A 16,747-nucleotide genomic window follows, 5' to 3' on the forward strand; every position below is an offset into this window, starting at 1 on the left:
AGAACATGACCATAACTTTTAAAACTATAACAAACCAAACAAAACCTTTGCTCAGTGATATGAGGTGATTTACCAGAAAGATTACAACCTTCATTTGTATATTGTGATACAGAGTGAAGAATATCTTTGTGTTTCTAGAGGATGGTGCAGCATTTGTTTGATACTTCATTAGCACTGGTGTTTTTTTTTTTTTTAAGACAACTCCCCAATACCCGGGTTTATGCAAAAGAAATAAAATATTAGTATTACAAATTACAAGCAGTTAGATCAGTTTGCTCTATTCTTTTTTTATTGCAGTAAGTAAAAAGCAGCTATAGAAGCAGATATCGAGAGTGAAACTAAAGTGATCCAAGTAGTGATAGACATTCTGAACAGTTAATCTTACCTGGAATAAGCTGAAGCATCTCCAAATTTAATAGTTGTTATCTTTTCGGCTTTCAGTTTTTGAATGCTTTAGGTTTGCTTCCAAATGTTCTCATGTGGCATACCCTTGAGATGATGCAAAAAAAAACAACCAAAAGGACTATGGTGACAGTCACTTTTTAAAATGTAATGTTGTGTATTATAATGATGATGTTCATAAAGAGAAACAGAAGCTGCCAAATCTAACATGAGCAAGTTTTGTTTATGAAAACTATAGACCAACCACTTTCTTCTGATTTCCTTTCAAAGCTTTCAGTTGAATGCTTTAGTATATATTATATATTCATTACTGGTCAGTGACAAGAAGCACAGTAGATTTAATAACATGCTAAATTATATTGATGCTTGACAACCTTTTGTTTGGCATGGTAAACAAATATCCTTATAAAGAGGAAAAGATGTCGATCACAATGTACCCATCCTTACACCACCAGAAACCACAAGAAAAACCTGCCTAAAATTTCATAACAAATTTCATCTGTGAAGATATGATAAAATTTATTTAAAGTTTTTAACTTTAATGCATAGAACATCTTTTTTCTTTTGTTATACTGCTTGATACTGACTATTGTATCAATGAACAGTGTGCATGTCAACCATACTCAATAGCATGATTAAGTTACAAACTCCTCGAGTCACTCGTGTACCAGGTGATACAGACACCTGTATATGACTAATGAATTGGGATCCTTGAAACTGTGTATTCAAACTAATTAAACAAAACTAATACACTATAAACATGGTATACAGTAGCTGGTATTTTGTTTATTTATCGGATGAACATATCGCAACCCCTGACTTAAATGTCGACATACATTCATGATATTAACCATGAAAAGTGCAGGCAGGAGCTAGTGATAACTCTGCTCCCTGCAAGATTGAAAGTTGATCTTATATGTACAGGAAATAAGTACCTGTACACTACTGATGGAAAAACTGTACAATAATATTGGCGTTTTGAAGTGCTCTCTAAAACCCTTATTTACAATAGAAATTGTACAATTTCACCATGATTTTAGCTCATTTGTTACATAAATTGTAGCTTTATTACCTGAGCGTGATACTGCATTTGGAACACTTGTTCTTGCTTCACAACTAGTAATGACATTATAAAGATGGAGAAATATTCATCCACTGAAACTTACGTCATTGAAACTTTCTAAGTTTTCTATTTAATTCATTTTTCAGTTAAAAGCTTTGGCATAAGCATTTAAGTTCCCACACAAAATACCTTCAACTATAGTTATTCAGAAATTTGTAAAATGCAATGTACTTTTTCCTTCCCTACAAGCAATTCATAAGAAAAGCAAATAAGGGCAGCAATGGTAAAAAAGAAAATATTTTTATTAAAATATTGAACTTATGTCTTTCTAACAGCTGTATTTATACATTCACAGATTATGGTGTTCCCATATTTTGCTATCCATGCATTCTATCACTTATTTAGCCACTACTTGTGTAAAATCAGAGATCTCGCAAATGAAATCAAAGAGCAATTAACGCCTTATAGCTCAGAATTTCCTTCATGTCTTCCCAGTAAATTTTTGTTTTCAACTATTTGTGCTTCACCAAACTGTTGAGTTAAAGCAGCAGACCAAACTAGCTTGTAATACTTCCTTGGAAATTAGTGCCCTTTCCCTCCAAATTAAGCACTCGTTAAAGCATAAACTAGAGTAACAACTGTTATATACAAATTCAATTTATTTCATGTACTTACTGGCTTTAATTTCTTTTTAAAGAAATTCCTACCAAAGGCATAACGTGCTAAATTAGCTCTTGCTTCCTGCTTCAGAATATCATGTGCCATCTATGTGTGCATGCAAGGATTTGTCCAATATACATACCTGGTGTGATGTTGCATCAAATTTTCCAGCACAACACCAAAACAAGGTTACATAAAAGACACAGCAAAAAGGTAGGCATCTTAAATTTAACACTTGTTAAATAAGTCAAAAATCAACATGATCTTGTCTGCAGTTGGCAAGGACTGCTAAGACTGAATTATATGAAGCCAGCTGGAAACTACACTCAATGCTCTGCACAATAAACACTATCCAGTTTGAAAACAGCTTTAAATTATATATCCACTGAATCAGTCTCACCTCACTTACACCCTTCATTATTTCAACATCAACATCAGCTGTTTAATATACCAGACAATACTTCTATAGAGTTAATAAATCACCTGAAAAGTTAGGATCATATATAACAGGTAAAAAAAAAAAAAGTATCCCTGCAAGTGTTTGTTTATGTATTGCCAAAGAATGCCAAGGGAATGCTAAAAAAATTTTAACTATTTTTGTAGCAAAAAGAATTTATTTTTTACTTCTGGAATAAACGTAAATATGAGAACACTGAGATAATCAGAAGAGTTATCAAAGTCACTCAAAAGTTAAACTGAAACTAAATCTATTCTACTTTGTTTCTATGCCTATCATTTCACACTTACAGTACTGTAATTTTCAGCACATGAAACTTGGCATGATGATCAGTGCATGATCATGTACCTCTTGCAGAACATCTACAATAGATCTGTGCTGTGGCTGAAGTTTGTGCATGTCCAAAGAATCAATCAGAATGCACAAAATATGTTTCTTGATAAAATTGTGTAAAGCCAGAACTAAATAGTAGTACTTTAAAAGAAAAATCATATCCTCTGTGTAACACTAGTACCTATGTTATTTATCTCCATCCACACCCCACCTCAAACAGGCAAATATGCTGATGCAGCTGCAGCTGCACACAGCCGCATGCAAGCTGCAACATATAAGTTCACACTGAGCAAAGTACTTTTCAATGAAGAAGGTTTATGGGGTTTAAATTCAAATTTGAATTGTGTTTTCTTCTTTTCCATTATTATCCTCTTTCTGAAAATCTTTGAATAAATCAATAAAAACAAAAAGTAGAAAATGAATAAATAATGAAAATAAAGTTTTCAACAAAGTGTTTCTTCACCAACAGCAGTATGCATTCATATGCGTGTGTCCACTTGTATATTCAAATGTTTGCATATGTTTTCATGCAAATCCCCAAAAGTATATGCATTTACAGATTAATAGCTACTGCTTATGCAGACACTGTACCTCAACATGCTCAACCACTTTACCTTGTGCACCTACAACAGAGAGAAGATTGACAGCAGCACATTTTCTGGACTATGCAAACAGATCCAAGAAATTATGCTACAGTACTCTGAAAAAAAAGGGGGGACTGTACTTCCAGACAGTGATGCCTCTTCACGTCAATGTTAATTGTGAATGGATGTTACATTAAGTGAACCCAACATTACATTGGAATTCCACCCCTACACACACATTCTGAAAAGAAGGTACAGGTACTACCTTAAAAAAAAAGGGTCAGAATTACAAACCAGTTGTGATCTGGTTCCAAAGAATAATGCTAGGATGACTATATGTTAATCAACAATTGGCCTTTTGTTGAGAATGAAGGTCAGACCTTTCTTAGAAATATGGAAGCTCATGAATCACCTGTCCTGCACAATAGGCCGCTTAGCATATTGGCAGTACAGGTAGCATCACATGTTCCACTCACTAGAAAACATCTGTAATTTCCACCCTAAAAGAATTTTTACAAGAAGAAATAAACTAAGGGACACAACTCAATACCAAGGAGAAAATAAGCTATAATTTCTATTTGTACCCAGTGTAGCTATTTTTAAATTACATAAAGTGCAGGTGGGAGAGAATGTCATTAAAGAGGCAAAGGTAATGTTCCTTTTTGTAAATAAAACCATGACATATTCAACCACTGTGGTATTTTTACTGGGACAGAACATCAAATATCAGGAAACAGTCACTAAACCAATGAAAAATGTTTGAACTTATAAAACTACTTTTTAAAAAAAATCTACTGTTGCAAGATGAGTTCATTTTCTATAAGCAAAATTAGGTCTCATGTTTGATTCGCAGAAAGCAGCTACGTACTTCATAACTGGTCTTGACAAGCTAGATAACGGTCCTGTAACAGAGTTCACATGCAGCCATTGCAATGGCAACATAATACATTCCCATATTCATACCTGTAATTACCTGTACTAAGTACCTAGATACAATTGGCTAAACTGTGTCCTTGCGATAAACTTCGTTCCTAATTGAACACTACTAATCAACAGAATGACCAGCACATGTTTAGGCTGTAGTCTATGTTTGTACATGATGATATTCCTCTCATTTGTTTTCTGGTGTATTACTGGCAGGTAAAGAAAAAAAATTATAATTGAAATAAAAGTCACATTTTTTTCATTAAATAGAACTAAAGTCTACAACTGTCAACAGAAACCTAAAATGGTTTTTATTAACAACTATGTATTCAACACTAAAGGTTGATGGTTATGTTTCAAATATTGCTTAAACCTGACATCATCCTCTTATACAGCTTGCAACAGCACACTACATGTTATGTGTTTTAAAATTAAGATGATGATTGTTGTTAGCCTTTCATGCTTGGTATAAAGATGAGCCAAATTACAGTGAAAATGAAGAAGACATTTTCAATGCTATGTACAAAATGAGAATGAACAATGGGATAAATTAAATAAAGGTATAAATGCTTTTTACGTAGAGGCAGGTCTCTTCGCCTGAAGCTGGGAACACTGATCCCAAGTCACCAAACAATGTTGGGTTAAGTCATACTACACTGCTTGACGGTCTATTTGCGAAACAACACTTGCAGACATCAGACCTACCTAAACTGGGCCACTGCCAGATTTATCTAAGGTGTGAACTGCTATAAAGTAGTCGACCTGATAGAAAATGCAAAAACATGGGTCGACTGACCAAGATTCAAACATAACATTACAAAGATGTAATCCCATACTTACCGGCTGGTGTTAAAAAGACCAATAAGTGTCTTTGAATCAGAGGTAGTAAATCTGATTTCATACATTAGGGCAGCGGTTCTCAACCTTTTACTAGTGATGCCCCCCTGACGAACAAAGGTACATCCGCGCGCCCCCCTTAGCCAGCAATGTAAGCTAATTTTATTAATACCGGTTTAAGAAACTAAAAAAATGACCACCTTCGCACCCCCTTTTTAAGCACGTCACGCCCACCCCAGGGGGGCGCGCCCCACAGGTTGAGAACCGCTGCATTAGGGGACATGATACACCACTGGCATATGGTGCAACAGTAAGCCAAAACCTGAAAATTCCATGAATGTTCTAATGTTTCAACTCTTAAAGAGTGTATCAAAATTTTTAAGACTACTTCCAAAAAATCAAAGGTAAAGATGCTTGTTTCCTCAACTGGAATCATGCATAGCTGGCAACTATCTTCAATCTTTAAAACTTGGAGAAGATTACTCAGTGCTAACTGTTTCAGTGCCAGTGTCATCTGGAAGCATGCTGGAAAAAGTTATCTGAAAAATGTCACACCTTACTGCAGTCTTATAGAAGAAAAGTAATATCACAGTCGACTACATTCTGACTTCCTTCACTACTCTCATGTATGACAGAAGCCAACTCCAGGTTGCTAAAAGTTTGTCCTTGGAAAGCATGAGTCATGCCCCCTTCCAGCAACACAGCAGCCTGAGTCATGTTCACATTTTCACGGTGCTGAGGATGAAATACTTGAGGCAACTGGGATACACTGTTGTGATGTGGCACAGTAGCATTTGTCAGCATGGTTCTGGTATAGTAACTTGATGGAGATGTTGTAATTACTTCTGGTCTGCAGATATCCACTCCTTGTTGGTGTGGGTGCTTGTTGGCAGCAATCTGATTCATCAGTTCAGCATACTGGGCACGCCTTATAGCCAAATGTTTAATGGATCCATCCTTTGTTCGAACCGTGATGTAATGAATATCTGGGTCCTTAGAGGAAAGTTTTTGTGGTAGATCTTCTGCGTTGGGACTAACAGATTTCATGTTATAAGGACTATCTGAAACTCCAAAATCGAAACACTGATTTGAGGCTATTGTTTTATTTCCTGAAACCTGCCCTGTTAATGCAGTAAGAGATTCATTTCCATTTCCAGCCAAAATGGAAGAACTTGCCGTTGGCAATGGGCTCATGGATTCAGACCCAGTGCTGTCTTCAGAGCTTAAACTGATAGAAGAGCTAGAAGTATATTCCTCTGAAGGCATCTGAAGCAAGGCATCCATGAATTTATCCAAATCAGCGACTGTATTTCTTTGCTCCACAACACAGCCTTGGCGCTTGTGTTCCTCAATTTCCTTCTTGTAGCGCTTGCATTTTTTGATCAACTTCATTTTCTCGTCTGCAAGCCTTCTGTTGTCATCTTGCAGCTCCTGATTTTTCTGTGCAAACGGGACATTGTGTATACAATGAAAAAAAATTCAATATTACCAACAAAACTTTTCAACATGCATCAATAAATGCAGATTTCAAATAGGAAAAGATGACAAAAATGATAAATTTATTAAAATGTATCATCACTAGAAGAAGCAGAATCTAACTGTATCTAGAATTTTCTTCTTTACCTTCTGAAGTTCCTCTGTCAAATGCAGCTTCTTATCACGACATCGTTTTGCTGCCTCACGGTTTTTTAGTCGCCTCAGGTTTTTGTCTTCACTAGAGCATTCCTCCTAAAGATAAAGAATTTCTTTTTAATGGTCAAATTCCAGCCCAGATAAAATTTTTCTGCCTCATGTTGGCCATCTTGTACTGTGTTTTGAAACAATGAAAACTAAAATAAAATAGATGGCTTAAGGGATCAGTAAACGTTCACCAATTTTTACATGGGCATAATCATATTGTTGTAAAACAAATCAAGAGTAGTCTCCCCTGTTCAACAAAACCTACATCAATGGATATGGTCAAGCTTGTAAAGCCATAAGGAGATTGCAATATACTTCCACAGTTTTAATGAAGTGAAACTAATGCACATGCTTTAAAAAGTGGGGGGAAACAGACAATAACATTAAGAATGGCAGCTTGAATCGTGTTGTATACACCTGCTGCAAAGTTAATGGAACAGCCTAGAGTGACCTTAGACATTAACAGTCACTTTTGAAAGTGTCTGCAATTCTATCTGATGAGAGGCATGTTTTGTGGACAGAGTTTCATCAACTTTCATCAGACCGCTGATTCTGTATACCTACAAGCAGGACCACCACAATGAGGCTGTCCTTCGACTTCTGAACTCTACTGTGTGCAAATGAATGTAGATCATATGCAAGCCTGAACCATAATTGTATGAGGGTCTATATGGAACAGATATTAATGTGTTGTTTCTTGATTCTGCTTCTCACTGGCCCTCATTTGTGGTTCCAATAATAAAAATTAAATATGCTTTAAAAGACTAGCATCAGGCTTCCTCTAAAGCCGTTTGGAACAAGATTTTTTTTAAATGCACACAAGGACTGTTATCAATGGTGGTCAAAGTAAAAGGACCACAGCATTTACAATGAAAACCAGGTACTGATGCATGCACACACACACACACAATGCACAGGCATATCTAATTATATCTGCATATACAATTAACTAGAAGTTGAAATACAACCCAGATACAAACATCTACCATTGTGTGGTTTAGGTTGGCAGATGTCTGAGTACTGCTGCTTGATGCAAGATTGCCTTTATGGTCAGTGGCCTTGAATATGTTTGAAGATCCCATGGTAGAATTTTTGCTTCTCAAATTTCTCTTCGATGACATTCTACCTGTAGCTATATACACATATGACAATTATGATAATGTGTGGCAAATGATCTTCAAAGGCACCATCATGTCCATCCAAAGCACTTATAAATCAAAGTACACTTTTATGGAAACCTTTATGTCAACGGGATAATTTAACTTAAGGGCACACTGCATTACCTATGCCTATGGAAATTCCCAATACAGTTAAAACACGCTAATGGACAAAATGCACAAAAAAAATGTTAACTGCACAATGTAATAAAATCAGTGACAACAATAAAAAGGATTACAATTATAAATACGAATTTATGGCTTAAATATGTTTTACAGTACATGATTATTACAGTTTACTGCACCTGGGGAAAATGAGATTATTTTCACTCTTACACTTACAGTACAAAAAGCAAGCTTGAAAATTGCATCACGTGAACTTTTTTAAAATCGAGAACGCCCAAGTATATATATTTCTTACTCTCAATGCACTACTATATATATATATCACATTAGATGGTACTTCCATATGCAATAACGTGTATTTTAACAATACGGTAGAGCAAATATACTTACCTACTGCATGCAGCTCTCCCAGTTGTCACAGTTGCACGCTGTGGAGAGTGCAGCGCCTCTCCGTGAAGAGAACACACCGGGGGTTCAACGTTCAGTTTTAGACTGAAGCACTCACCTTCATCCTTTTGATCCTGTCTTCAATTTTCTTTTACATAAACAATTATTAATTAAAGTTCAAATGCATCTCTGTCTTTAATTTTATTACTAACGCAGGTCGGTTTTGGTTGCCTTCTCACCCCTTAGGCTTGCGGTCTGCATAACGGTAGCTGCCAGCGAAAAATGGCCAATATTTTTTTTTAATTTTCAGATTAGTAGATCGGAGAATTCCCGAAAGCACGTCACAGCAAGCAGACGAGGGAACGCGCGATGTGTGTGTACGTGAAGCCGACCAATCAGCTTGACCAACATTTGCATAATTTATGTAACTGGCATTCTAGGTGGAATATTTTCAAATCTCTTTTTTGTGTGAATCTTTAATATTCGTAGTATACTAAGTTCCTTTCTCAATATAAAATATGTACAAGTATGCCTGTTTTGAGTATGATTTTAATAAATGTTCGGTCACCTCGTATCTGACCCTTATAACATCCAAGATACCAAATAGGTGATTTGCATAAAAGTGGAAATCCCCTCTTATCCCAAACCGAAACTGTTACACCTAATCTGGCATTCGGGAAATTCCGTTCTCACACAGATTCAATGTAAAGGTACGTCACACCACTTGCCGTATCTCTAGAATGTTGACCGCTCAATTACTAGATTATAAATATAGCGAAAAGGCTTAGGCTCTTTTAGTTTGACGTCAGTTGTGCGCGAATTCCCGACATTAGGAAACCCTGACGCACGCTTAGGTGTCGCTTTGGGTCGAGTAAAAAGAGCCTGAGCCCTTCTGACCAGGAGCTAGCTATAGGCTGTCAGAAGCCAGGAGCCTTCAATACTGGTAGGTGTTGTCGTTTTCTTCTCCACCCCTTCCTTAAATAAACAATTACTTTAGTTTAAATGTTCATTTTAAAGTCAAATCTTTTTCTGATTTATATAACTATTATAACTTCTTTCGTAACAACTAAATTGCTTGAGGTTCCCTGACGTTGATATATATCGATCCTTGAAAGTGTATACATAATAGTCTATCACTTTAGCTTTTTATTATTCAATTACAACAATTATAGTCTTTGGCATAAGAATTAAGATTCTATGTTGCTTTCAATATTTGACATTTTGTCACAGGGATTCCAAACTTTTAAATAATTTGTAAAAATAATTCATTATGCCCTGTTATATGTGTGTCAGGAGAATCACAACCTTGTACAAGTATTACACTTCCGCGGGAGGATTAAGATATTAAGAACATTCGTCTTATTGACTATTGAAATAATAAATTTCTCTGTACCACTCTTAATTATAGGCTATAGTGACAGACATCTTTTTTTTTGAAAAAAGCTTTCATAGACATCAATAATCCAAAAGTTTATGTTGATCTTTAATTTATTGGTTGTGCTTGATTAGCTGCATGTCCTTTAATTGTCATGAGGCTTACTTCGATCAGCATGAAACTGGTTCAATGTGGATTTAGAATTCTTGTCATTGATGTGTAGGTGGCATACCTTACTATTGTCACAATGTTTATAGTACCGACATGCAGCATTTAGAACAAGAAAGTTACCCTATTATCACTCTGGCTGTTTTTTTTTTCTCCCCCCTATCAAGGGTTACCTGCCCTGCTGTCAGCACTATAAAGAGATAATTTCGTAATCTTTCGAGACCACGAGTGAAAAGTCTCTTTTGTGAGACAAGCGAGACGAGAGAAGAGAGAAAAAGAAGCAAAGGCAAACCAAGAAGGAAAAAAACTCTCATGTGTAGTCTAGAAGACAACACCTGACAACAATGGACGACGGGAAAAATGGGCTGCTCTCAGTACTTCGGGAGAAGAGAAAAAGTGAAGAATCAGAAGAAGACCTGCCTGAAGACCTCTCCCTAAAAAAACAATGCACTGAGGTATGTTCCCAAGACTGAGCATGATCTTTGACTTTGCTTCATTCTTAATGTAGTGTTAGTCACACTTTGCTCTAATGTTTCCATTGGCAGGCACAAAAAATTCCCAAAAAGGATTAATAAAGTTGTTTTGTATTTGTAATTTTTGTGTTTGTAACTATTTCTCATTATTTGGTATCATGTTGTTGTTGCTGTTGAGTAGGAGAGAAAGAAGTGCTTCTACCTAAAGGCAACTATTTCGTGTTATGTGTGCTCAAAGTGCACATTCCTTTTAGAAAAAAAGGGGAGATGATTATGTGGGATAGGCTTAATGGAAGTCTAAGTGTCAGATTAATCTGTCATTTGCAGATGAGCGACGAGGAAACTTCAAGACAATTGGAGAGGCGCCGAAGAAACAAAGAAGCAGCAGAAAAAAGCAGGAAGAAAAGGAAGGAAGAGTTTGAAAAGCTGCAGTCAGTAAGTACCAATGAACAGACTCATTACATTAAAATCAAAAGAGTATAATAATAAATGCAAAATTTGTAAAGCGCATACTCACACTCCTACGGAGCATGCTTTTAGCACCTAAGAACAAGAACAAAATATCAACAGCATACAAGGGACAGGAAACAAACAATATATGAACTATAACAGAATAAAATCAAATACAGAAAATGCAAAGAGGAACCAAATAACAAGAACAAGTAGACACTTCTTCAAAAAGCAATTTCATGGCGATGAAAGAGTCTTGACTTTGTCTTTCTTGACACATAAACTTAAAACCTTTAAACATAAAAAGGAAAAACCCTGTTCTCTGATTTGGAGATTTTTATCTAGAGGAAGTGGTTTATAAAAATTTTATTCCAGAGAATTATGACACTTTTGTAAATTAACGACTTTTTAAATTATAACAGGAAAATGTCAGGCTGAGTCAAGAAAAATGTGAACTGGCAGCGATGATATCGGCATTGAAAGAAATGCTGGCAAAGGAGCATCAAGATAACAAGGAACTGCAAATGAAAAATGACACCCTTAAGCGCTGGATAGCCAAAAGAGCTCAAGAACTGGGCCTCAACAAGCACAGCATCATGCAGCGCAAAGAAACTCAGCCTCAGAGAAATGGAGACAATGAGACATGCTATTCTAGTGATGAAGCATCACTTGATGAAGCTCCAACACCGAGCAGCAAAGAAGCCAGCCCACTAAAGGAAAATGCCCAGAGTTTGCCCAGAGTTGCACAAAAGGTTGAAAGAAATGTTCCAGTGTTGACCACCACAGCAACCAAAGTGAAACCAATGCTGCATACACCATGGATTGTTGGAGAGAATGATATGGCAGTTCCTGAAAAGCAAACAAGGCTGAAGATGAAACAGGATGAAAATCAAGAAAATATGACTGCTCATAAAGTACAGTCCCAAGAGCACATTAATGTTCCAGGAGATAAATATTTATACCTACCTGATGGTCGAGTCCTCATTGTGCAGGGTAGTGTACTGCAAACACCCTCCCCACCACCCAGCCCTCCTCAGCCTCAGAGCATGCCATTCTATATGCCTTATAATATTGGCAGCCAGAAGCCTGTTTTGGGTGGAGACACCCAAGAAAGTCTGATGGGCTCGCCAAATGTCCTTGACTCTAACTCCAAGGCTGCCATCGAGGCTTTGCTGAAACTTGGCTATGAGGTTAAAATATCACATGGCTAAAGTGCTGCTATTTTCCTACTTAGTCCACTCCTACATCCAGCACATTGATGACTGTTCATCAAGTCAGATATAAAATATGAATGCATGTCCCTGATAAATAAAAATGATGGTCTCTATTTATTGTATTAAAATCAAAACACTTTGCTCTACTGGATTAACATTAAACTCATGTTACAGTGAAGCAAACTTCTTTGTGAGAGATCACAAACAAGAAGTTCTGCTTAATACATGCTTTCCAACAAACATTTCCATTTTCCCTTCTCACTCTCTTGACTGATGGCTAACACTGTTTTATTTTGATGTTATTACTTCTGTGTGATTGATAAATATTTTAAGAGCATTGTTTTTGCTATATAAGGGCATACTTGTTCTATTTTACTTTAAATTTTCTTGGCTGTTTTTGGTTAGATCTTAACTGTTGACCAATATTGTAAATATTGTCTTGTAAACTGTAAACATATTGCAGCACATAGTGTCCTTTGGAAGAGCAGGTGGGCTGTCTCAGTTGACAGTCATGTGACCCAAATGTATAAGCCCTTGATAATTCTGTAATTGAGAAATAATAAATCATAAAGAGTATAGCATCAGTTTTTTAAGATGTGCTCAGCACGTTAGGTGTTAGATAATTATGATCGTGGTGTTTGGCATTTGGCTTGGCGACTGGTGTTCTTGATGAGTCTCACATTACAGTCACTTTGCTGGAGACAGCAGACTTAGTGGGATTTAGTCAAGGGCATAATTTTGAACTGGAAAATGTCTATTGTGGACCAGAAATTTTGTTATTTCGTAAAACTAATTTAGTTCCTAGGAGTATTTCATTTTAGCAAGACTAGTGTAGGTATCAATCTGGGCTGACATTTTGGGATAAGATGGTCTACTGCTCATAGTTTTTTGCTTATTTAACCAAACCCCAACCCAAATGGATATCAGCTGACAGCTTCGCCTGTTCCATGTTTCTTTCTTTTGATACAAAATCAAACAATGCTGCATGGTTCTTATGATTTTTTTATTTTTAAATGTTCATGGGAACCTCTGATGCTCCAAATATACTTCAAATGTCTTATGAATGCAGATACATATACAGAGATGTATATTTGTCTTGCATTAGAAAATGCTTTAATAAATAAGTTTTAAGAGTATTGCGATGATGTGCTTGGTAGTGGATAGAAATGGCCATAGCATGAAGAAAGGGTCACGGTGTCTGCCTTCGTGAGAGATCACATTTTGACAGACATCATAAACCTAACTTCAAGATTATATAGCAGTTTTTTTATGTAACTAATTTTATCTACACTACAGCAATTTTTATGGGTTTTTTGTTGGTATAAATGATCAAGTGTAGCTTGTGTATTACTGACTTCATTGAAAATTCTTTTTAAAAAAAAATTAACACTATTCTTAATAGATTTTGTGTTTGTAGGTCTCTTGTAATTTTTAATAACATAAGGTTTAAAAAAATTGTACTTTAGATTGTTTAATTGCATTTATGATACACGTCCTCATTATTGTTTGCTAAAAAGATCTGAGAGGTGCAGGGTGTTGACTAACTGCATGTGTGCGCATAGGTGTCAAGTCTTCTGTGGCACAACTGCCCATTTTGAGGCTACCTTTATGGTGTCACAGCTGACAGGTGTCTCTGCATACACTCAAGAAAAACTCTGTACCCTTTAGCTGCTGAGATTAGTGCTGGAGACAGTCAACTTTTTTTAAGCAGTTGTGGTTTGAGTTGAGAGTGTATGAATTAACAGATACAAAATGCTTCACACTTTATGCAAATGTGCTGATTCCTCCCTCTCTGATCTTAATTCAGATTAGAATAAGCATAATAATTAAAAATCAATATTTCTTTCTGCCAATGTAAAGATGATTCTTAAGATAAGACATATTTTTTGTATTAGAGTATCCATTAGAGTTTTTGTCTAATTTTTTATGAAGCACAAATACAAAAAATGAAAGTTAAAAGTGTCGAGCAAATAGTGTATCTGTTGATCTCTTAAACAAGAACTGTTCAGGAATCAACTGTGTATATCCTATGGAAATGATAATAATTGAAAACTATTGACAAGACAATTAGAATAGTGTTTTATATATAATTTCCATCAAGGATTTGGGAGATTCTAGCATACCTACTGGTAGCCATACCACGTAATTTTGAGAGCATAACTCCTGTTTCATTTGTTGCTAATAACTGCTTGATCATTTCCATTTTCCACTGTTGCTGTTGCTCATATTGACTTTACTGCTAAGGTGAGCACTGATGTCTGCCTAGTGAGAGATCACCTCGGGCAAGCACAGTCACCACCTATGCATACATCCTTCATTCTTAAATGTTATCATAATTTCCTCTTTCCCTAAAGAATACCACACCATAACACTACGCAATGCATGGATTAAAAAGCCAGATGTCATTTATGTAGTTTAAGGATCTATTTATCATTTAATGTGTCTAAAGTAATATTTACAGTCTGAAACTGTTTTAGAGGATCTGCACCATCTAAGGAGACATTTATCTCTTTAAAAAACTAATGCTAAAACTAAGAAGACTTAAACATTCACAACTATCAATTGATGAATGGTAAAGCTCAGATACTTTACATAAAGTTTTTTTTTTAAATAGTCTTTTTGGCTACATTTCTGGAATCTGAATTCTATGTCAAATCTTTTTAGAACAATAAACATGGAAATATACTATTTTCTGTTGCACAATTGTTTAAATCATATAAAAGTCCATGGCAAGAGGCATTGTATGTATTGAGCTACACTTTTTATATAGAAATTGTATATTGCATGCATTTCAGTGCTTTGTAGTGTACATAGCAAAATAATAATGCCCTATATCAAGACAATATAGTACCAATGTATTGAATTTGAATCATTTCCTGAATCAGAATTCAAAGATAGTGTCTTCATCAGTCCTGATTTACTTATGCATTTGACAGATTATATTTTGTTTTTAGACTATTGATTCCCGTGTAAGTATATATACAAGTTTTTTTTAATCCTTTAGTGCCATATTCAGAAGTTTTCTTGATGTTATTAACCTACCGGTGCAGTGAACTGTAGCTTGATATCTTTTTTTAAAATTGATACATTTTGCACACAATGTTTGCTTCTTTCTTTATGGTGTTATAAATAAAGCAGAGTGTAGTGAAGATTGTGTCCGTGTGATCAAATCCACACTGTTTTGTCTGATTCTCACCAAATTTGGCAGGATATTCCTTTTGACTATGACTTTCAGTCATGGGCTATATTTGGTTGCTCAAGAACGTTTTTATTTTTAATGCTTATGTTCTCCACTATGTTTTAAGACACGTTACCAGTGGCTTCAGATGAAAAAAATGAATGACTGCAACACACACATATATATATGCATTTAACAAACGTTGACAATGTTGTTATTTGAAACGGCACCAATAACCACACACACAGGTACACAGTCATATATAGTGATAGTTTCTGCAACTCTGCAGTTATTTTCCCCTTATTGTTGTGCCCCAGTTGCCCAAAACTGGCTGTTAGCTGTAGACGGACATATCATCAGTATGAGTGTTTCAGTATTGTGCTACACAGAAGCTGCGAATAAATAAGCTTGGGGCAAATTTGATAACAGCAGTCCACTCTCCATTCAACCAATGTCGAGCACCAAAACTAGGTGGAACTACACATTATTTTAGTCACATTCCCTTATAACCCCAGGCTGCGTAATTTTTTTTTAAGTCCCTGTCATCTGGTTCACTAAAGACAGTTATTAACAGCACACAACTCCCCAAACCATGTAATGGAACAAAATGGACTTATGGAGAAGCTGTCGATCATTTAAATTGCTGCATTTTTGCACCACTTGTAGTGGGGAGCAGTTGACACAGGCCTCCAGCATGATGAAATATGCTCATCCTTTACATTTCTATTCCATAGATTTTGTTTTTATTTCTAAGGTTATGATTTTTTTTATCACATAAAGAGAGAATTCAAGGCCCCTTAAGTTTTCAGTTGTGACTATATAGTTTGAAAAGTTATTTTCACTAGCTGCACAGAATAATGGGTGACCTCTGGGTCCTGTGTCACGGGAGGAGGGTGGGGGGGCAGATAAACAAGAGTAAAATGGTTTTACTGAGGCCCTAACTGCTTTACCTTGGAATGTGATATGGGACTCCTATACCCATGTATTACTATCAACAGTGTCATATGACAGTCTATGGAATAAACACCAGCACTAATATGAATAAAGTCTCGGCTACTGGCAACGATAAAGCAGATATCTGTATGTATGGAGTACAGTTAAAAGAGATAAAAAACTGTAAGTACTTGTAAGCCACACTATGACAGCTACGCAACACAGATATCTTTATCAGTATCATGATAAAAACATCAATGGACAGGGTCACAGTATAACATCAGCTTTATTACAAAGCACAATATGTACAAGTCCCTTGTACCAGTCCTGCTTTATGGATGTAAAT

The 16,747-nt window shown here is 35.9% G+C and overlaps 2 protein-coding genes across 3 annotated transcripts; one reads left to right on the forward strand and one right to left on the reverse strand.

Annotated features, from left to right (window-relative positions):
* Nucleotides 1-687: 687 nt before the first annotated feature.
* Nucleotides 688-8,917, reverse strand: LOC112563528. 2 transcript variants are annotated; one of them, XM_025237485.1, is made up of 4 exons: nt 8,614-8,917; nt 7,927-8,072; nt 6,884-6,988; nt 688-6,700 (listed from the first exon to the last, which is right to left on the reverse strand). In XM_025237485.1, exons 2-4 carry the CDS (start codon nt 8,059-8,061, stop codon nt 5,828-5,830), a joined length of 1,113 nt encoding a protein of 370 aa, XP_025093270.1. In that variant the 5' UTR covers nt 8,062-8,072; nt 8,614-8,917; the 3' UTR covers nt 688-5,827. The 2 variants fall into 2 exon arrangements, with proteins under 2 accessions (XP_025093270.1, XP_025093259.1); XM_025237474.1 differs by having other exon boundaries at nt 7,921-8,072.
* A 466-nt stretch (nt 8,918-9,383) lies between these two features.
* On the forward strand, nt 9,384-15,439 carry LOC112556730. Its single transcript, XM_025226008.1, has 4 exons — nt 9,384-9,553; nt 10,321-10,608; nt 10,954-11,061; nt 11,499-15,439. Exons 2-4 carry the CDS (start codon nt 10,498-10,500, stop codon nt 12,285-12,287), a joined length of 1,008 nt encoding a protein of 335 aa, XP_025081793.1. The 5' UTR covers nt 9,384-9,553; nt 10,321-10,497; the 3' UTR covers nt 12,288-15,439.
* The last annotated feature ends 1,308 nt before the right edge of the window (nt 15,440-16,747 follow it).

This window comes from Pomacea canaliculata, linkage group LG1, assembly GCF_003073045.1.
Source record: "Pomacea canaliculata isolate SZHN2017 linkage group LG1, ASM307304v1, whole genome shotgun sequence".
Classification (NCBI taxonomy): Eukaryota; Metazoa; Mollusca; class Gastropoda; order Architaenioglossa; family Ampullariidae; genus Pomacea; species Pomacea canaliculata.

Coding starts and splice junctions, on each gene's coding strand:
- LOC112563528 (XM_025237474.1), bottom strand. CDS start 8,061: ATGTCATCGAAGAGAAATTTGAGAAGCAAAAATTCTACCATGGGATCT. Junction 6,989..7,920: donor TAAACCACACAATGGTAGAT/GTTTGTATCTGG, acceptor CTTTATCTTTAG/GAGGAATGCTCTAGTGAAGA. Junction 6,701..6,883: donor TGACAGAGGAACTTCAGAAG/GTAAAGAAGAAA, acceptor CCGTTTGCACAG/AAAAATCAGGAGCTGCAAGA.
- LOC112556730 (XM_025226008.1), top strand. CDS start 10,498: ATGGACGACGGGAAAAATGGGCTGCTCTCAGTACTTCGGGAGAAGAGA. Junction 10,609..10,953: donor TAAAAAAACAATGCACTGAG/GTATGTTCCCAA, acceptor TGTCATTTGCAG/ATGAGCGACGAGGAAACTTC. Junction 11,062..11,498: donor AGTTTGAAAAGCTGCAGTCA/GTAAGTACCAAT, acceptor AAATTATAACAG/GAAAATGTCAGGCTGAGTCA.